General features: G+C 36.5%; 2 protein-coding genes across 2 annotated transcripts; both read left to right on the plus strand.

The window, feature by feature from the left end:
- Nucleotides 1–9,821: 9,821 nt before the first annotated feature.
- Nucleotides 9,822–13,527, plus strand: LOC110451946. Its single transcript, XM_021500181.1, has 5 exons — nucleotides 9,822–10,020; nucleotides 10,258–10,348; nucleotides 11,244–11,363; nucleotides 11,805–11,959; nucleotides 13,459–13,527. The coding sequence occupies exons 1-5, from the start codon at nucleotides 9,865–9,867 to the stop codon at nucleotides 13,516–13,518; spliced, it is 582 nt and encodes a 193-aa protein (XP_021355856.1). The 5' UTR covers nucleotides 9,822–9,864; the 3' UTR covers nucleotides 13,519–13,527.
- A 3,463-nt stretch (nucleotides 13,528–16,990) lies between these two features.
- On the plus strand, nucleotides 16,991–18,916 carry LOC110451931. The gene is made up of 5 exons (XM_021500163.1): nucleotides 16,991–17,280; nucleotides 17,850–17,940; nucleotides 18,563–18,682; nucleotides 18,848–18,868; nucleotides 18,906–18,916. The coding sequence occupies exons 1-5, from the start codon at nucleotides 16,999–17,001 to the stop codon at nucleotides 18,914–18,916; spliced, it is 525 nt and encodes a 174-aa protein (XP_021355838.1). The 5' UTR covers nucleotides 16,991–16,998.
- The last annotated feature ends 4,047 nt before the right edge of the window (nucleotides 18,917–22,963 follow it).

Here is a 22,963-nt window from a genome sequence, read left to right on the forward strand (position 1 = left end):
GTACGGTAAAACAACTCTACTGACAAGGGACCGGCGACATTGTCATGGCAGGAAATCATCGCAGATTTGTTTTTATTTGTGTACACATTTAAAAAAAATCCAATTTGGTATGAGGCAGATTCCAACAAATGAAGCTTTAGAGAGAAATGATCACTGGAGCAATATTAACGTGTCAGTGAGGTTTTGGATTGACAGAATCACAAGGACTTCATAATTTGTTACATGTCAACTATGTTTTGACTTAAACTGATGTGCTCAGTGTAATATTAGACAAGGACTTCATAATTTGTTACATGTCAACTATGTTTTGACTTAAACTGATGTGCTCAGTGTAATATTAGACGTTTTGGGAGTTAAGACCGACTTTCTGTAAACAATGCTATCCGCAATGAGGGTATACACGAGAAAGAAGGAAAAGAGCAACCCTACCTAACTTCCTCTCACAAACATCACATGTCTAGCGGATGTACAAAAAGGCTTGGTACCATTGAAAAGATAGATAATTTTTCTTTCACAAATCTATATCCGGATAGAACGTAACCTCGTTCAGCGGACATGCCCTCAGTTTCCTCCTAAACACACGTCATTTCGATGTCAATTTTTTCCCAGTCATATTGCCATTTTTGCTTATTTCACGAGGTTGTTTTCAGGTCAATAGATCGTTTTTTAGATGACTCCAAAAGTTTGTTTTTTCGACCCTCCCTACCGCCCACAATCGCGACGACCTCCATCTCGTTGCCAGATAATTTCGCGAATCGAAGGGAATTTTCAGGAACAGCACGTGAACCCGATACAGATCAGCACGTCTGGGACCTTTCGGATGCGCACCTTACTGCAAACACAGAAAATGTGTTTTTTTGTTTTGTTTCTAGAGTGTTCAGTAACGTTATTATTGTGACCTGCTTCCTCTGCCGATCCTGTTAGCGATGTTTATGGCTATATATATTTGTGAGGACATGTTTCTGTGTGAACCCAACACTAATGAAAACGGCGTTGTAAACAATTACTGACTTTCCATTGAGGTTTACTCACAAAGAAACCAAAATATATGACGTATTGGTTGGAAATATTTTCTTGCTATCAAGGGCATATTAACAAGAATAATTTCCGGTTTTACTAGAAACTGTGACCAAGATCAATATAAACGTGTTAACTATGTAAAGGGAAGCAAACAGTCCTCGCTCACAGACCCTTTTATATCAAACTGGGATGTGCTCTCCCAACTAATCTATACTGACCTTGATCTTTATAGCTAGACACACACACCATGGATGAAATCTGACAAGGGACCATAACGCATGCACAGACGTTGATACAACGTCGCTATCGTTACCAAGGGAAATATTATTGATGAATTATTGATGATATTAGCTCCATTTACACTGCTGCACCGCCATGGTTGTTGCATTGGCATATACATATGGATATTTAATCATACATGTCCCGTCCCCTGTCACCATGGTACGTCCAAGCCGTGGTATCTAGGCTAAGCCAATTCATGAAATAGAATCAAATAGCCAATACGTTAACACAAGGGAAAATATATAAATATGGAATATAACAGGGTATTGTAACATATATCATTATAACAATGGTCCATTATGTCCTAGTCTTGTTATATATAGCTCATACTTACTATATTAAGATACAGTGTTACGTACCAAGGCCTGTTCAGGGTATAACCGCACCATTATCTTACTATATGATATATGTACATGTGGTTCGAGTTAGTTAGAAATAAAAACGTACATGCACAATTAATTTTGTAATTTGTTAAGGCATTCGTTGCTTTGAAAATAAAATGTGTTTTAAACTAAATGCAAAATAAACATGACTGAATATGCATATCTCTTCACATGCAATCCCTGGTAGTCAATAAAAACGCACACATCGTGAATATTGATGAAATATGATGTGCTAAGGGCGATAACTCACAATGACTGACTCAAGCAAAATAAAGTTTTCAAAGCCCTCCATTTTAAGTACATATAATCAATGTTGATTGTTTTATTTATTTTTATCAGAAAGGTTTTGAAGTATGACAAATTAGTTCCATTGTATATATACTTTGCTATGGACCTTAACACCTATGTTAACTAAATATATATATATATATAATGAGATATTGTCCTCAGGTTATCTCCTCTATTGAATATTTATACGATCTGTATAAGCAAATAGACCGCTACATCCTACACTATCAATAATATTATCAGGCTGAGTGGATAATCGTTTTGTTTCTAGCGCTCTCTGATAGGATGCGATATTTTGTTTGTTAACAGTGCAGTAGAACGTGTCGACTTACAAACATCAAGGAATACTTATACAAGTATGACGTTATTTTTGTATTATACTTTCGTCAATAAAAAACTATGTTACTCAAGGAGAACACTAAATTCTGTATTGATGAGACTCGTCTGACCTCTGTTACACACAGACATGTGTTACTCAAGGAGAACACTAATTCTGTATTGATGAGACTAACCTGACCTCTAGTACACACAGACATGTGTTATTTAAGGAGAACACTAACTTCTGTATTGATGAGACTAACCTGACCTCTGTTACACACAGACATGTGTTATTTAAGGAGAACACTAACTTCTGTATTGATGAGACTAGTCTGACCTCTGTTACACACAGACATGTGTTATTTAAGGAGAACACTAACTTCTGTATTGATGAGACTAGCCTGACCTCTGTTACACACAGACATGTGTTATTTAAGGAGAACACTAACTTCTGTATTGATGAGACTAGTCTGACCTCTGTTACACACAGACATGTGTTATTTAAGGAGAACACTAACTTCTGTATTGATGAGACTAGCCTGACCTCTGTTACACACAGACATGTGTTATTTAAGGAGAACACTAACTTCTGTATTGATGAGACTAGTCTGACCTCTGTTACACACAGACATGTGTTATTTAAGGAGAACACTAACTTCTGTATTGATGAGACTAGCCTGACCTCTGTTACACACAGACATGTGTTATTTAAGGAGAACACTAACTTCTGTATTGATGAGACTAGTCTGACCTCTGTTACACACAGACATGTGTTATTTAAGGAGAACACTAACTTCTGTATTGATGAGACTAGCCTGACCTCTGTTACACACAGACATGTGTTATTTAAGGAGAACACTAACTTCTGTATTGATGAGACTAGTCTGACCTCTGTTACACACAGACATGTGTTATTTAAGGAGAACACTAACTTCTGTATTGATGAGACTAGCCTGACCTCTGTTACACACAGACATGTGTTATTTAAGGAGAACACTAACTTCTGTATTGATGAGACTAGTCTGACCTCTGTTACACACAGACATGTGTTATTTAAGGAGAACACTAACTTCTGTATTGATGAGACTAGCCTGACCTCTGTTACACACAGACATGTGTTATTTAAGGAGAACACTAACTTCTGTATTGATGAGACTAGTCTGACCTCTGTTACACACAGACATGTGTTATTTAAGGAGAACACTAACTTCTGTATTGATGAGACTAGCCTGACCTCTGTTACACACAGACATGTGTTATTTAAGGAGAACACTAACTTCTGTATTGATGAGACTAGTCTGACCTCTGTTACACACAGACATGTGTTATTTAAGGAGAACACTAACTTCTGTATTGATGAGACTAGCCTGACCTCTGTTACACACAGACATGTGTTATTTAAGGAGAACACTAACTTCTGTATTGATGAGACTAGTCTGACCTCTGTTACACACAGACATGTGTTATTTAAGGAGAACACTAACTTCTGTATTGATGAGACTAGCCTGACCTCTGTTACACACAGACATGTGTTATTTAAGGAGAACACTAACTTCTGTATTGATGAGACTAGTCTGACCTCTGTTACACACAGACATGTGTTATTTAAGGAGAACACTAACTTCTGTATTGATGAGACTAGCCTGACCTCTGTTACACACAGACATGTGTTATTTAAGGAGAACACTAACTTCTGTATTGATGAGACTAGTCTGACCTCTGTTACACACAGACATGTGTTATTTAAGGAGAACACTAACTTCTGTATTGATGAGACTAGCCTGACCTCTGTTACACACAGACATGTGTTATTTAAGGAGAACACTAACTTCTGTATTGATGAGACTAGTCTGACCTCTGTTACACACAGACATGTGTTATTTAAGGAGAACACTAACTTCTGTATTGATGAGACTAGCCTGACCTCTGTTACACACAGACATGTGTTATTTAAGGAGAACACTAACTTCTGTATTGATGAGACTAGCCTGACCTCTGTTACACACAGACATGTGTTATTTAAGGAGAACACTAACTTCTGTATTGATGAGACTAGTCTGACCTCTGTTACACACAGACATGTGTTATTTAAGGAGAACACTAACTTCTGTATTGATGAGACTAGCCTGACCTCTGTTACACACAGACATGTGTTATTTAAGGAGAACACTAACTTCTGTATTGATGAGACTAGTCTGACCTCTGTTACACACAGACATGTGTTATTTAAGGAGAACACTAACTTCTGTATTGATGAGACTAGCCTGACCTCTGTTACACACAGACATGTGTTATTTAAGGAGAACACTAACTTCTGTATTGATGAGACTAGTCTGACCTCTGTTACACACAGACATGTGTTATTTAAGGAGAACACTAACTTCTGTATTGATGAGACTAGCCTGACCTCTGTTACACACAGACATGTGTTATTTAAGGAGAACACTAACTTCTGTATTGATGAGACTAGTCTGACCTCTGTTACACACAGACATGTGTTATTTAAGGAGAACACTAACTTCTGTATTGATGAGACTAGCCTGACCTCTGTTACACACAGACATGTGTTATTTAAGGAGAACACTAACTTCTGTATTGATGAGACTAGTCTGACCTCTGTTACACACAGACATGTGTTATTTAAGGAGAACACTAACTTCTGTATTGATGAGACTAGCCTGACCTCTGTTACACACAGACATGTGTTATTTAAGGAGAACACTAACTTCTGTATTGATGAGACTAGTCTGACCTCTGTTACACACAGACATGTGTTATTTAAGGAGAACACTAACTTCTGTATTGATGAGACTAGCCTGACCTCTGTTACACACAGACATGTGTTATTTAAGGAGAACACTAACTTCTGTATTGATGAGACTAGTCTGACCTCTGTTACACACAGACATGTGTTATTTAAGGAGAACACTAACTTCTGTATTGATGAGACTAGCCTGACCTCTGTTACACACAGACATGTGTTATTTAAGGAGAACACTAACTTCTGTATTGATGAGACTAGTCTGACCTCTGTTACACACAGACATGTGTTATTTAAGGAGAACACTAACTTCTGTATTGATGAGACTAGCCTGACCTCTGTTACACACAGACATGTGTTATTTAAGGAGAACACTAACTTCTGTATTGATGAGACTAGCCTGACCTCTGTTACACACAGACATGTGTTATTTAAGGAGAACACTAACTTCTGTATTGATGAGACTAGCCTGACCTCTGTTACACACAGACATGTGTTATTTAAGGAGAACACTAACTTCTGTATTGATGAGACTAGCCTGACCTCTGTTACACACAGACATGTGTTATTTAAGGAGAACACTAACTTCTGTATTGATGAGACTAGCCTGACCTCTGTTACACACAGACATGTGTTATTTAAGGAGAACACTAACTTCTGTATTGATGAGACTAGTCTGACCTCTGTTACACACAGACATGTGTTATTTAAGGAGAACACTAACTTCTGTATTGATGAGACTAGCCTGACCTCTGTTACACACAGACATGTGTTATTTAAGGAGAACACTAACTTCTGTATTGATGAGACTAGTCTGACCTCTGTTACACACAGACATGTGTTATTTAAGGAGAACACTAACTTCTGTATTGATGAGACTAGCCTGACCTCTGTTACACACAGACATGTGTTATTTAAGGAGAACACTAACTTCTGTATTGATGAGACTAGTCTGACCTCTGTTACACACAGACATGTGTTATTTAAGGAGAACACTAACTTCTGTATTGATGAGACTAGCCTGACCTCTGTTACACACAGACATGTGTTATTTAAGGAGAACACTAACTTCTGTATTGATGAGACTAGTCTGACCTCTGTTACACACAGACATGTGTTATTTAAGGAGAACACTAACTTCTGTATTGATGAGACTAGCCTGACCTCTGTTACACACAGACATGTGTTATTTAAGGAGAACACTAACTTCTGTATTGATGAGACTAGCCTGACCTCTGTTACACACAGACATGTGTTATTTAAGGAGAACACTAACTTCTGTATTGATGAGACTAGTCTGACCTCTGTTACACACAGACATGTGTTATTTAAGGAGAACACTAACTTCTGTATTGATGAGACTAGCCTGACCTCTGTTACACACAGACATGTGTTATTTAAGGAGAACACTAACTTCTGTATTGATGAGACTAGTCTGACCTCTGTTACACACAGACATGTGTTATTTAAGGAGAACACTAACTTCTGTATTGATGAGACTAGCCTGACCTCTGTTACACACAGACATGTGTTATTTAAGGAGAACACTAACTTCTGTATTGATGAGACTAGTCTGACCTCTGTTACACACAGACATGTGTTATTTAAGGAGAACACTAACTTCTGTATTGATGAGACTAGCCTGACCTCTGTTACACACAGACATGTGTTATTTAAGGAGAACACTAACTTCTGTATTGATGAGACTAGTCTGACCTCTGTTACACACAGACATGTGTTATTTAAGGAGAACACTAACTTCTGTATTGATGAGACTAGCCTGACCTCTGTTACACACAGACATGTGTTATTTAAGGAGAACACTAACTTCTGTATTGATGAGACTAGTCTGACCTCTGTTACACACAGACATGTGTTATTTAAGGAGAACACTAACTTCTGTATTGATGAGACTAGCCTGACCTCTGTTACACACAGACATGTGTTATTTAAGGAGAACACTAACTTCTGTATTGATGAGACTAGTCTGACCTCTGTTACACACAGACATGTGTTATTTAAGGAGAACACTAACTTCTGTATTGATGAGACTAGCCTGACCTCTGTTACACACAGACATGTGTTATTTAAGGAGAACACTAACTTCTGTATTGATGAGACTAGTCTGACCTCTGTTACACACAGACATGTGTTATTTAAGGAGAACACTAACTTCTGTATTGATGAGACTAGCCTGACCTCTGTTACACACAGACATGTGTTATTTAAGGAGAACACTAACTTCTGTATTGATGAGACTAGTCTGACCTCTGTTACACACAGACATGTGTTATTTAAGGAGAACACTAACTTCTGTATTGATGAGACTAGCCTGACCTCTGTTACACACAGACATGTGTTATTTAAGGAGAACACTAACTTCTGTATTGATGAGACTAGTCTGACCTCTGTTACACACAGACATGTGTTATTTAAGGAGAACACTAACTTCTGTATTGATGAGACTAGCCTGACCTCTGTTACACACAGACATGTGTTATTTAAGGAGAACACTAACTTCTGTATTGATGAGACTAGTCTGACCTCTGTTACACACAGACATGTGTTATTTAAGGAGAACACTAACTTCTGTATTGATGAGACTAGCCTGACCTCTGTTACACACAGACATGTGTTATTTAAGGAGAACACTAACTTCTGTATTGATGAGACTAGTCTGACCTCTGTTACACACAGACATGTGTTATTTAAGGAGAACACTAACTTCTGTATTGATGAGACTAGCCTGACCTCTGTTACACACAGACATGTGTTATTTAAGGAGAACACTAACTTCTGTATTGATGAGACTAGTCTGACCTCTGTTACACACAGACATGTGTTATTTAAGGAGAACACTAACTTCTGTATTGATGAGACTAGCCTGACCTCTGTTACACACAGACATGTGTTATTTAAGGAGAACACTAACTTCTGTATTGATGAGACTAGTCTGACCTCTGTTACACACAGACATGTGTTATTTAAGGAGAACACTAACTTCTGTATTGATGAGACTAGCCTGACCTCTGTTACACACAGACATGTGTTATTTAAGGAGAACACTAACTTCTGTATTGATGAGACTAGTCTGACCTCTGTTACACACAGACATGTGTTATTTAAGGAGAACACTAACTTCTGTATTGATGAGACTAGCCTGACCTCTGTTACACACAGACATGTGTTATTTAAGGAGAACACTAACTTCTGTATTGATGAGACTAGTCTGACCTCTGTTACACACAGACATGTGTTATTTAAGGAGAACACTAACTTCTGTATTGATGAGACTAGCCTGACCTCTGTTACACACAGACATGTGTTATTTAAGGAGAACACTAACTTCTGTATTGATGAGACTAGTCTGACCTCTGTTACACACAGACATGTGTTATTTAAGGAGAACACTAACTTCTGTATTGATGAGACTAGCCTGACCTCTGTTACACACAGACATGTGTTATTTAAGGAGAACACTAACTTCTGTATTGATGAGACTAGTCTGACCTCTGTTACACACAGACATGTGTTATTTAAGGAGAACACTAACTTCTGTATTGATGAGACTAGCCTGACCTCTGTTACACACAGACATGTGTTATTTAAGGAGAACACTAACTTCTGTATTGATGAGACTAGTCTGACCTCTGTTACACACAGACATGTGTTATTTAAGGAGAACACTAACTTCTGTATTGATGAGACTAGCCTGACCTCTGTTACACACAGACATGTGTTATTTAAGGAGAACACTAACTTCTGTATTGATGAGACTAGTCTGACCTCTGTTACACACAGACATGTGTTATTTAAGGAGAACACTAACTTCTGTATTGATGAGACTAGCCTGACCTCTGTTACACACAGACATGTGTTATTTAAGGAGAACACTAACTTCTGTATTGATGAGACTAGCCTGACCTCTGTTACACACAGACATGTGTTATTTAAGGAGAACACTAACTTCTGTATTGATGAGACTAGCCTGACCTCTGTTACACACAGACATGTGTTATTTAAGGAGAACACTAACTTCTGTATTGATGAGACTAGCCTGACCTCTGTTACACACAGACATGTGTTATTTAAGGAGAACACTAACTTCTGTATTGATGAGACTAGCCTGACCTCTGTTACACACAGACATGTGTTATTTAAGGAGAACACTAACTTCTGTATTGATGAGACTAGTCTGACCTCTGTTACACACAGACATGTGTTATTTAAGGAGAACACTAACTTCTGTATTGATGAGACTAGCCTGACCTCTGTTACACACAGACATGTGTTATTTAAGGAGAACACTAACTTCTGTATTGATGAGACTAGTCTGACCTCTGTTACACACAGACATGTGTTATTTAAGGAGAACACTAACTTCTGTATTGATGAGACTAACCTGACCTCTGTTACACACAGACATGTGTTACTCAAGGAGAACACTAACTTCTGTATTGATGAGACTAGCCTGACCTCTCTTACACACAGACATGTGTTATCCTGTGCAATACCTACTATCGATAAATCATGAGTCCAAGGTCATTTGTAAATGAAACTGTTTGACCAGGTTGTTTTATAACTATAAGACAAATACTGTTGTAAGTCGTATTTGGTACGGTGTTATCTTGTATGTAAATACGTTAACAGTGATAGCCTATAAGAAACTATTCAAGAGATACTGCCTAGCCAATGGAGTGTACTAAGCTCGTCGCTTTCTGCAGTGTACTTTGTGTTGTGACTGTTGGTGCTGCCGTGGTCCGGAAGGATTACAATTGTGAGTTCCCTACACAATGGCAGTGCAGTGTGTTTATGGACTCCGGGATGATGATATGGATCCCGGAACAGATGAACGCTTCAGGCACCTACTTCTACGATTACCCAAACCAACAGATGAGACTTGACGTATCCGGCTTTGCTCTGGGGAATTATCACTTCTCTTTCACATTTATCTGGAAATTTCATGAGGTCGATACATTTTTGAAAAAAATAATGTTGAATATGATAGTAAGCTGTAAAAATGTTATAGCAAATAGTGAATACACACACTTGTCTACCTTGCTAGATATTGTTTAATATTCGTGTTGCAAACATTGAAAAGGCACATTTAGATGTATTTAAGGGCAGGGGTGTTATAAAAAAATCTGACGATATTTCAATTATTTTTCTCTAAACAACTCTTACAAATATTGTGATTCATTACAGCAAGCAGTTTACACCCTAGACAACAACAACAATACGTGCAGTAGAGAGGAAGATAGCATCGCTGTGTGGAACCAGTGGGCTGGGGTACCGAGTAAGTAGTGGGCTGGGGTACCGAGTAAGTAGCACCGAGTGTATTGTCTCCCCAGTATCTGATATTGTCTTTTTCTATGATATCGACAAAAAAATAACATTTTGACCTAATGTTTTAATGGAGTAATATATTTCCCCTCTCAGTTTTTATCTACTACAGGCTTCAACTTTCCCTAATCCTAACATTTCTTAAAACTCCTTAACTTGCCTAGCCTTGCATTTCATATCTTTACTAATATGCATCAACTACTTTTACCTCACTACTTCCAATCTTTTAAAAATATATCATTTATTATCTTCCATAACACAAATATTTTCCCACGTTTATAGTAAAACTTCTCCCTCGTAACACATCCTAACCGTAAGTCGCATCAATATGTTTATTATTACATCATATTAAGGGTGGTCGGATGGTGCAGTGGATAGCGCACTTGCCTTTCACCATGGCGACTGGGGTTCGATTCCCCGATCGGACGTGAAAAGGTATGGGGTCACCTGCCCGACTACGTTAGTTTTCTCCGGGAACTCCGATTCCCTCCCATATTTAGACCCTCCGCGCGCTAACATCCGGGCCAACAAGAGTGATTAATATAAGTTGAAATAACTTGTTTCATAATTGTTGTAAAATAAATAAAGTTTATATACATAAATATATATATCATATTAAGCCTTATATACAGCCCTAGATTTTATCTCAAATGCAAATCATTTGAAGCTGTTGTATAACTCACTAACTTTCCTTGCACTTTGACTTTCCCTGTCCATGATGCTGTCTCCACGTTATAAAATTACTTGACCGTTGTACGTTCTATGATTTTGTAACTCTTTAACTTTTCCTGGAAACTTTCCTAACCTCAGAATGTTCCTGGTCTCAATGTTTACCCGTTTATTTCCAGGTGATGCTGAGGTGACAAGTAATGGTGGTTTAGGCGGTTTCCAGGAGACCGTTTCACAATACACATTGGTCAGGAACGCCGGGGATGCAGACGCTGTGGTGACCCTCGATGTGAAAATTGGCAAGTACATTTACATAAGGCTTCCTGTGTACTTCACACTAACATTGTCAATTACTGACAATTTACTTGCCAAATTAATCAATCAATCAATCAATGAAATTGATGGGAACAGCAATTTGACATAATAAAAACTCAAAACGTACAATATATACAAGCTGAATCAGCGCTTAGGTCAATTTTCCCAAGTTCTAGGGATAGTTTAATGAATAGATAAGATTCGAACATTAATTGCACGATATCTAAAGACGGAACAAGAAAAAAGTAAATACAATTTGTAGATTAACTGCAATTTGATGTTTTAGGTAAGCATTTTGGTCTACTATTAATTGTAGAATTGACGAAAAGAAAGTTCGTCATTTGTAAGACAAAGCCTTTGTTGTCGGGTTTTATCACTACCATTTCTAGGTTTGTCCACTATACACAATATATATTTACTTATAGGTAATATTTGTTCTCCTCTTCGTGTGTCCTTCCAAGACCAACACCTGGATCCCATCTCTGGGGAAATGGTTAATTATGAATTCCTGGACACCATGCCGCTCAGTGACTCGAAAGTGTTCAATACCCCGCCTCATTGTGTAAATTCCACATTAAAGGTAAGTCATAGCTGAGGTAAGAGTAATAAGTAGTGGATGGGTGAGTTGGTCAAACCTGAGGTAAGAGTAATAAGTAGTGGTAGGGTGAGTTGGTCAAACCTGAGGTAAGAGTAATAAGTAGTGAGTCGATGGGCTAGTCAAAGTTGAGGTAAAAGTAGTAAGTAGTGGGTGGATGAGTCAAAGTTGAGGTAAGAGCGATAAGTAGGGGGTGGGTAAGTCAAAGCTGAGATAAGAGTAACTAATAGTGGATGGGTTGGTCAAAGCTGAAGTAAGAGTAATAAGTAGTGGGTGGATGGGTGAGTCAAAGTTGCGGTAATAGTAATAAGAAGTGGGTCGATGTGTTGGTCAAAGCTGAAGTAAGAGTAATAAGTAGTGGGTGGGTAAGTCAAAGCTGAGGTTAGAGTAATAAGTAGTGGGTTGGTGAGTCAAAGCTGAGGTAAGAGCAATAAGTAGTAGGTGGATGGGTTAGTCAAATTTAAGGTAAGAGTAATAAGTAGTAGGTTGGTAAGTCAAAGCTGAGGTAAGAGTAATAAGTAGTGGGTTGATGGGTTAGTCAAAGCTGTGGTAAGAGCAATATGTAGTGGGCCGAAGGGTTGGTCAAATCTGAAGTAAGAGCAATAAGTAGTAGGTTGGTAAGTCAAAGCTGAGGTAAGAGCAATAGGTAGTGTGTGGATGGGTTAGTCAAATTTAAGGTAAGAGTAATAAGTAGGAGGTTGGGAAGGCAAAGCTGAGGTAAGAGTAATAAGTAGTGGGTTGATGGGTTAGTCAAAGCTGTGGTAAGAGCAATATGTAGTGGGCCGAAGGGTTGGTCAAATCTGAAGTAAGAGCAATAAGTAGTAGGTTGGTAAGTCAAAGCTGAGGTAAGAGCAATAGGTAGTGGGTGGATGGGTTAGTCAAATTTAAGGTAAGAGTAATAAGTAGTAGGTTGGTAAGTCAAAGCTGAGGTAAGAGCAATAGGTAGTAGGTGGGTTAGTCAAAGCTGAAGTAAGAGTAATAGGCAGTAGGTGGGTTAGTCAAAGCTGAGGTAAGAGCAATAAGTAGAGGGTGGATGGGTTAGTCAAAGTTAAGGTAAGCGTAATAAGTAGTAGGTTGGTGAGTTAAAGCTGAGGTAAGAGTAATAAGTAGTGGGTGGTGGGTTAGTGTCAATTTCATCTGCATCGGACAGTTAGAAAACTAAGTTTGAACACTTTAACGTATTGCGATTAATCAAAGTAAAACTTGAAGCATTGTTGTTAGAAAAGTACATTGCAACACTTTAATGAATGAAGATGTATCAAAGTAATTCTTTCAGCAAGGTCTGCTTTACATTTAAAATAAAAATGAGAGAGTTAATGTTATATAATATTGTATTAAAATTACCTCATATGCTGCGGTATTATTATAGTAAACATTTTATAATAACGTATTAATGACTCCATCAAGTGCAGTATCATTGATATGATTTATTGTTGCATTTGTACTCTTCCTGATATATTTTGATCATGTCTTTCTTTTTATAGGACAACGAAATAGTCAAGAGGTTGCTTCCAAGTCGACACATCGGTATATTCATGGGATGACTGTTGGAATAAAATAATTACTTCATATACCGAAAGTGATTTGTTTTTTTCTCGCTGATAAGGTTTATACAATTTGCTGTCCGAAACACATGTAGCTACGTGAAGTACCACGGTAATCATTAAACATTGAATCATTAAACAAAACAATGATAAAATGACCATAATTATTTGCAAATGGCTCTCAACACTTTTTTCAACATATTTGATATAGAATGATATACATCTCATAAGAAACGCGATGGAAAATATTGCATTTAAAAATACAACTTTTTCACTCAAAACTTCTTTGATAACAACGTACTGGACTTTCTCGGATGTGGGCGTCATACAGGAAATTGTATCTCACCTTTTGAGTTTTTATTTGAGTCGGACAATATATGATCTTCATCGCACATAGAACTAAACAATGACAAAAAAGCACACTGAAGCACAAACAAAATCGTAATTCTAACTCAAAATCGATGAAACCTGGGCAAAGCATGAATAAATGATAGATTTGCATAAGGACACTTAAAAACACAAAACGAATAAGACATAGAAGGCAACCGAAACTTCAATCCTTATTTTAGGAAAAAAAAGATAGCGTCCTCAAAGTGGGAACCCTAATAGTGACAAAGAAAAAATACCGATACTTATATCTTTTAAGAGAATATCATATTTTCTGATATATCATGATGTCGACCATTAAAGATACACGCATATGATCGCAACTATTATTGTGTAATTGATACAGTATGTCTAAAAGGATCCATCGGTGGTGCTGAGGCCAGGAAGGCGGAAATCCAAATTTATTTAAACTGCTGTTGAAACAGAAGGGGAAGTGCATTTGACCCCTTCATTACATGAATATATTTGAAAAAGAAGAGGTTAGCTTCTAATAAATATGAGTATCTATAAATTCATTAAGATGTAATCCTAAGGAAAAAAAGAAAAAAAAGATACTTTGTCCAAATATGTAAGAATCGCTAGTAGAAGACGACAAAATGTAATGAATTAAGTCAATTGTATCTAGTGTTTGTCAGTAATACATTACTATGTCCTTATCATCAAATATTATTCTATTATTAATAACATTATTTTTAGCAGTACATGATATCTCTCGACACCTCTAGGAGTAGGTGCGGAAGTGGTGTGTATGTGTGTAGTAAAAGCTTAAGGAAATAAATGAACTTGAACTTGAGTAAAGTATGTATATTATATACCAAGCCACAACTCATAAGAGGTCGCTGTTACTTGATTTCATTTTCAAGACAGTTTATACGATAGGTGTCGAAAGAACTTTCAAGTGATTTAAATATATAACATAATGACGAAATGAATTGAAGAACATCGTAAGGTATTTCGTTCTTCTCCCGACAAGTTCTTCGATGAATGCTGCATAAAATGGTAGCAAAACCTAATCGATCAAAAGAGGAAGATAGTTTACCCCGATAGAAAATCGCTATGTTGGAGGTAAACTTTTGACACTAAATTGAAAACAAAATTGTCAATCAGGGATACAATCACCATCAATATCAATTTCAGTATATTTCGTCGTGGCCTTTATTCCGTCTTTGCGTATTGCAGAGTTATATTCTCTTGGGAGAAGGAATTGATTGTTACGTCATTGGTTTGTGCGAGAAAATTACGTCGTTTTCTCAAAAATTGATGACGTTCCCCCTCAAACAAGTGACGTAACAATCAATACCTGCTCCCAAGAGAAGATAACTCTGCAATACGCAAAGACGGAATAGCGCATTTCACAAGGTTTACAAAAAACAAATAGTTCATACCTACATGGCTGGGAAGCAATTAAATAAGAATATCCGTAAAACATTACTGTGGTGCTGTTGTATTTGGAGCACGGAAGTATTTCTGTTTCGGCTAACCTGTGGTGAGAGATGTTAAATCGTTGTCGTCGTCGTCCATTTAATTAAAGTAATAATAATAAACAAAAATAAAATGATGTAGATATACAACAATTAATATGCTATAAATATTTTAAAAGATCGTTTGTGCTCCAATGTTGAGTAAGATCCGGAAAATACCTTAAAACCTGAAAAGAGAAGTCATATATCATAATCTAGATAATCAACTAAAAGAATCGGTGGTTACTAAGCACGAGCTAGTTATGCTAGCAACGTGAACACATTTTGATAAGTTATCTCATCTTCAGTGGAATGACAAATCAATGAAAACTTATAATTTCACTAGAAAGAATATTTACAAGGTAGCTATCAGGTATGTTGACGTCAAAATAATCGTGTTTTGTCCTTGATTCAAGAGCAGATATACTTTATGTCACAGTTTGCTCCATTTATACATATTTATAATGGTGACCGTGACATATATACTAGTGATAAACATGTAAATAGGTAATACAATACCAAGTATACGTACTCAGATTACGGCATGATTACGTACAATAATTGCTATAAATAGGAAGTAAGGGAGCATCTGTCTAAAGTTTAGCTTAGCGACAAAGATAGCCACACAAAGTAAACAATTAAGGCCAAAAGAATAAAAGTTAAACCTAATCCTAAAGATACCTGTAGTGTATAGCGGAAGGGAAAGGTGGCCATTCATTTGTAAAACCATTCATAATGGTACAACTGTTTGACTACGACAGATAACATATTATTGAACCCCATTTTTTTATGTCTGGATATAGTCCAGCTACAAGATTATGGCAAAACTCGGAAAGTGGCAGTCGTCCAGCAGAGCCCACCAGCAGAGTCCATCATCTTTTTGCGTAAAATAGAAACGCGGAATAATAAGATTTTAATACATCATATAGAAGGAAAAATGCTATCGTATATCTCACCAGTTAAGCATGGGGTATCTAACTTTAAGTCATGTAATAAAGATACTATCATCATGACATATCTTTTTTTCTTTACCTGACACCAAGAAAAGGCGAATATAGTGAAGTAATACGACTCCTTCCTACGAGAGTGCTAGTCACCAGAATTGCTGTCAACGGAGGAGAAGGTTTATAGATATGTATGCTACTCTGATTAACTCCTACACAATGTGATTAAAATGAAATATGCCGGGATTGTTTTGGCTGTAAAATAAATAGAACAAACAGCGAAAAATCTCAAGTGATAACTTTTTCCTTGCGAGACAGCTCGACGACGAAGGATTGACGCCAAATAGAATACTGACTGAGTGAATGAATGGTGGACCCAATATCGTTGTCAACAGAAATAGTGATTGATAGGTCGAACTAGATACGAAGTAACTAGAACAAATACAATACATTGTCATGGAATAGTGACACTGCAACATCTAAAAACTAACATTACAGTTATACCGAAGAAAATATGTATTCTAGTTAATCGGTACACTTGTATTGATGATATACATTTTAATATTTGCCCACGTCTCAAAATATTATCTGATTGTCAGCCAATACCTTGACTCCTTTGATACTGTACATACGTATTCGATTTAACGATAACTCGGTGATAGGCTAAACCGTTCAGATAGCGTACAAACATGGACGCTTTCATCAAATGTTTGCTGTTCCTGTCGATCCTTTCAATAACAGCAGCAATACTGCAAAATGAAATTGGTGTGCATTGCACATTTCCGCCATCATGGCAAAGCAAGGTTTTCTTTGAATCTGGTGAGTTGATCATGTCTATTCCAGAACTGATGAATGCTACTGGAACATATTACTACGACTATCCCAGTCAACAGATGAGACTTGACCTCAAGGGTTTGGCATCACTAGGCAACGTGCCGCTCTCAAATACCTACATCTGGCATTTCAATGAGGTAAGGAATAAAATACATATATGTACCACTTAAATGAGTGTTCTTTTGTTATTAATACATGAAATAGTCGAAAATGGTACTTTCTTAAAACACGATAATTTGCGGTCTTGTTAATAACAGTTACTTTCCATCTATGCAACAAAGTTTTTGCCAAATCTAAACTCTTTCAATTTCCTTAAACCTTTGACTCAGACTTTGAGATATTTCAAGCAAGTGGGGCATGCATTTCAATGTTGTAGCTACAATATAACAGTCATGGATTTTCTAGCTTCTCGAGTTTTTGCTTTTATAATTTCACATAAGATATCATGTCTGACATCGGATTATGTTTTCTATCGATTGTATCAAAGATTTTTGTTTTAAGTTTCTTTCCAAAATTCGGTTAATGTATAACCTTTATATTAATCCTGTGTGAATGACTAATGGCTTATATACAAGCACGTGATCATAAAATATAACTCGCAAAACTTTAAAGTCGTGGTATAAAATAAATTCCGACTATACGATATAATTTAGGATTCTTTTGAAGTCATCACTAATTCAAATGTTCTTTATGTAATGTATTACAGAGTACAGTATACATTATTGATAACGACAACCACACCTGTACCAAGGACAAGGATAGCGACTACATATGGAACCCATGGAATGGTGTGCCATGTGCGTGTATTATTATGGGTTTTTATATACTTGTTTATCTACGGTCAATGTACTATTTACATTTTTCCCGCTGGATCAGTAAAGTAAATGATGCGGTACTTGTTTAACTGAATAGCAGATATACATACCAAATTGCGTCACATGGTACATTATTACCAACTACTCATATCGAAATAGATACCAGTGTAAATATATGACGTTATATAAGAAAATATCCATACGAAGAGTTCAGACATAGCTATAAAGAACATTAAATAATATGTGGGCGTTTCATTTGATTAGCAATCAACATTTGCGATAATCTTTCTCTGGAACATTTTTCTGATTTGGAAACTATTAACTTCGTATGTTTACCATACGAACATGCATGCTATATTTCAAAAATAAGAAAATGTTATATATATGTCTTCATATAAAAACAGTGCTAAGCGTGCTTTAGAAGATTTTTACAGGTATGTAAATTTGTAATTTGTGAAACTGTTCGTTCATCAGCAAGATAATTTAAGAAATTGTGAAAACTTATCCTCAAGCTGTAGATCCTGTGTGGATTGTTTCTGTATAGAACAATTCTCTGGATGAAGATTCTGTGATAGTGTTTAATATGATATTGATGCGTTAACAGTGGACGCCCACTCGGACTGGCATGGTGGTGTAGGGGACTTTCAGCAGATCACAGAGCACTTCACGCTGATCAGGAAGGAACTGTACGCTGACGTCATCCTAACGCTAGACGTTAAAGTAGGTAGGTTTGACATGAACAACAGCTTCTTTAATATTTATATGATTTGTGTGGCAACTTATCACTGTCTCTTTGTAATACTTAGAGGATCTGTTTGTCAATATATCATTTTACCGTCGTGATATTTACACGATATGTCATATCATTGTATTTTTATAATATCTCCAGGAAAGGTCTGTCCACCTATTCGTTATAACAACCAAGACAAAGACTACGACCCTGCAAGTGGAGCGATAGTCAACTACGAATTCGTGGACCCACAAGACCTTTCCGACCACAGTGTGTTTACCCTGCCCTCGTTTTGTGCCAGTGCCAAATCTTCACAGGTAAGCTAGATCATACAGATTACGTCATAGGTAAGCTGGTTCATACAGGTAACGCCAAAGGTAAATTGGATCATACAAATAAAGACACAGGTAAGCTAGATCAAACAGAGATAACATCACGGGTACGTTTGATCATACAGGTAACGTCAAGGGTAGCTTGATACTAAGATAACACCATCGGTAATCTTGACCATTTAGATACAGGTAAGCTAGATCAAACAGAAATTACGTCACAGGTAAGCTGGGTCATACAGAGATATAACGTCACAGGTAAGCTGGGCCATATAGATCCTCATACAATTTGTCCTTGTATAACAAGAATATCTATACCTGCATGAATCATAGTTATTCTCAAAAAGACGAAATACCTCTTATCTTAATATTTATGCTATGATACATAAGTGAAAACTTTAATCGTACTAGTGTTACCTTTCCTTCCTCAGTAAGAACTTTATCGGGATTTTTGATTCAGTGTTTCATCAATTCCTATTCTTTTTCATCTACCTTGAATTAAGAATTTGTCTGCGTGTTGTGGTTGTAATGTTATTTCTGTTAGAAAGAAAGTACATTGACATCTGCATCATATACAACTATAAAAATATCAATAAACACTGGGCATATATCTATATTAAGTTTCTGTCTTGCCCATTTGTGATGTTTGTATGTGTTTATTCGTTTCATAGCACAGCCTAATGGGAAGAAGATCATTCTCTCCGCGGTTCCATCGACTCTTCATGGGATAGAAATGATGAAGAAAAGAAGTTGGGAATGGTTGCGAGGATGTATTAGAGTAGATATAAAACAATACGTATGTAATCTAGAGTGTGTTGAATAACAAGTACTGAAAAGGTATTATAAATATATAGATGTAGGCATATGTTTATGAATGATTACAGGGATATACCGTTGAAACCAATATTTCCTTTATTGAATGTACGTGATTTCTGCACTGCCGATTATGTTTCCTTGCTATCCCCATATTCATAGTTCGTTCCAACTGTTCAGTTTGACCACTCGAATTGTTTGGGAAAGCCCCGTTAAAAATAGCGCCGATATCGTCACGTGACAGTTTTGAAAAGATGCAGTAAACACAGGTGGTCTGACCGAGATGCGAAGTTTCCAAGGGATCTCCAGAGAGGGGCCGTCGGGCAACTTATTATCGCACTATGAAATCAATGAATATGATTCCAAGTCTATTATTCATCATCAGAAGTTAATAAGTTAATAATACAAAGTTAATAATGTCAATATTCAAATGAAGAAATATTTGTTGGCATCTCGGCATTATTTACAGATACCAGGATACAAGACTAAACACCTTCCCTCAACCATGAGACAACACTTTCTTAAAAAGGAATATCTTCGGGACGAATATAGCCCTTTTCAAATGTTTTCATTAAATGCATGACTGCATTGGCAGTTATAACAAAGAGAAATGTTTGTGACATTTTGTTATTACAGCTCATTGTCTTTGACCACTTTATTCCAGACCATGCAGTGCATTCCCACTTTCACTGTTTCATACGCTTTAACACTTCGTAAGTCATATTAGTCATCAAACACAATAAGTATTTCTGGCAAAGCCAATATATAAGATAATTGAAAATCATATATTTTCAATAATTTACACAGAGATGTAAGCACACTTGAAAAGGAACACTTTTTTATGTTAAAATACTTTTCACTGTAGCAATTATTGATTCTCTTGTAATGGGACATTTACTTTTTAACATCACTGTAGGCATGGGATATATATATTTTTTTATTTTATCCATGACACAGGGCATGCAAATGTTTAGTAACAGATTCAGTACCTGCAATAATGTTTCCGTAACGTACGTAATCCTTGCGCTATTTTTTGACCATTTGGCAACTCTTCGCTTCGTAGCTCAAGCGGTAACGGTTTTCACTCGATATCACTTCCCTCGGCAAGTCATATTGTTTACAATGAAATGGCGTGCTATGCACATGTGTTAATAGATATGACTCAGAAACAAAACGTTGGTCAGACATGTAGAAATCCCCATAGTTATCTTAAAATTATACATTTTTATGAATCTATATAAGAAAATTCCGACTGTCTACAAGGTCATAACAGAAATTTTGCGTAAACGCGATGGTTTATTATAAGATAATTTTGTAATAATATTGTTTTCAAGTCCTTGGTTTTCAAACTTCATATAACACAATACAGTTCCAGCACAAACGCAGGCATACACACATAGGGAGATATTAGGAAGGTGGCATATGACTAGTAGTTAGCGCCTGATAAGGCAGCTCCAGCAATTTCCTCAAAATTGTATTGATTTATGTATATGCTAATTGTATTGAATGTATAAATGGTATATTTATGTACTGTAAAGCGCTTAAGAATGGCTAGTTCTAGCTAGATAGGGCGCTATATTAAATGTTGTATATCATTTTTATTACAATAAATTTCAAAAGTATCAACTATGAAGAACAACAATCTTTGTGCTGTGACAAACATCCTAGAATGATTCCTCTATTTTAGATACTGTTAACCACCAACCCAACCCGCCACCGAAAGTACACGTATTTAAACAGGTCTATTCCATAATCTGGTGATGTGATACCAACGGTTATTCATATAGAACTAGTTATTAGCTGAAGGCTGAGTATCATAGCTAATTTACAAAGGATTAACCAATATTTAAGTTTTTGTTCAAATCTATAAAACGCGCATTTTGGTTATTTGAAATATTTTTAATTACATTGGGATGTTTTGATAATGTGGCAGTTAAAACAGTTTGTTCAACTTTTACAAGCTCGCAACTTAATCTTGAAATAAATGTATAGCGCTCTGTATCATAGTGTTTTGATTCAAACGGACGTATGATGATAGAAATACAGGTTATTTGTTACATACTTACTTATAAAATGGGTTTTTTGTATGCTATACGACACAATTGCTCTAACCCATATCAGCCCTCGCCGTATCACACCCCAAAAGCCATATTAGCTTCCGCCGTATCACACCCCAAAACCGTATCAGCCCTTTCCGTATCAGCCCGCAAAACCCGTATCACACCCTATTTGGAAATGTTTCGTTTTTCAATATTTCAAAAGAAAAATAGATCATAAGATAGTAGCTTTTATAAGAAAGTATAATATAAACAGAATAAAACATGCCCTTTTCCATATCACACCCAGTATCAACCCTCGACCAATATCAGGTCATCGGGCTGATATTGCAGTCTCGGATTGACACTCGGTGTGATATGGAAAAAGGCATGTATTATTCCCTATGTAACACAATTTGAATATAATTGTAATTTTGTTATATCAATGAGGTTAACAGCGGATGTGCTATTAAATGTACAATGTAAAACCCAAATGGGCACGATTACACTACAAACACGGGCTCTATCAGTCTATATAAACATCTATTGTCATTTATGTATTTTCAATCGGCCTCATAATAACTTCCACTGACTTGCTGTACTTGTTAAACTTAGTACGTCGTGCTCTCGCGATGCGGCAATTCAACCTGACGAGGAAAGTGGTTACACGAATCAAACGTTAACGATCCTCTCTATGACTAGCGAGATGTCGTGTACTGCGCGTAAAATGTAGGTATTCAACGACACTTTGTTCATGTATAACATGACATAAAGTGAAAAGGTAAATGTCCTTATTCATAAGCCTGTGGTAATAAGATTTAATTAACAGGTAATTAAGGCATTACATAAACTGGATTATATAATAAGTTAATGTTGAACTTTTAAGTCTTCACATAATCAAATAAATAGAAAAATGCAGCAATGTAAGAATATATACCACAAAAATGATCTTTATGCTTTACGTAAATTATAAATGTCATTGTGTAGTATAAACACTAATATGACGACAGCAAACGGAAAATGCAATTTTGATTATCTGAATCAGGCTTGACCTCGTTGACAATGATTTTTTATCTACAAATTTTAATTCAAACAAA

The sequence above is a fragment of the Mizuhopecten yessoensis genome, unplaced genomic scaffold, assembly GCF_002113885.1.
Source record: "Mizuhopecten yessoensis strain PY_sf001 unplaced genomic scaffold, ASM211388v2 scaffold6307, whole genome shotgun sequence".
NCBI classification, from domain to species: Eukaryota; Metazoa; Mollusca; class Bivalvia; order Pectinida; family Pectinidae; genus Mizuhopecten; species Mizuhopecten yessoensis.

Bases quoted from the DNA above. Each gene is read 5' to 3' on its own strand.
- LOC110451946 (XM_021500181.1), top strand. From the start codon at position 9,865: ATGGACTCCGGGATGATGATATGGATCCCGGAACAGATGAACGCTTCA. The intron at 10,349-11,243 runs GTAAGTAGTGGG...GTTTATTTCCAG, and splicing joins CCAGTGGGCTGGGGTACCGA to GTGATGCTGAGGTGACAAGT. The intron at 11,364-11,804 runs GCAAGTACATTT...ATTTACTTATAG, and splicing joins GACCCTCGATGTGAAAATTG to GTAATATTTGTTCTCCTCTT.
- LOC110451931 (XM_021500163.1), top strand. From the start codon at position 16,999: ATGGACGCTTTCATCAAATGTTTGCTGTTCCTGTCGATCCTTTCAATA. The intron at 17,281-17,849 runs GTAAGGAATAAA...AATGTATTACAG, and splicing joins ACATCTGGCATTTCAATGAG to AGTACAGTATACATTATTGA. The intron at 17,941-18,562 runs GTGCGTGTATTA...ATGCGTTAACAG, and splicing joins CCCATGGAATGGTGTGCCAT to TGGACGCCCACTCGGACTGG.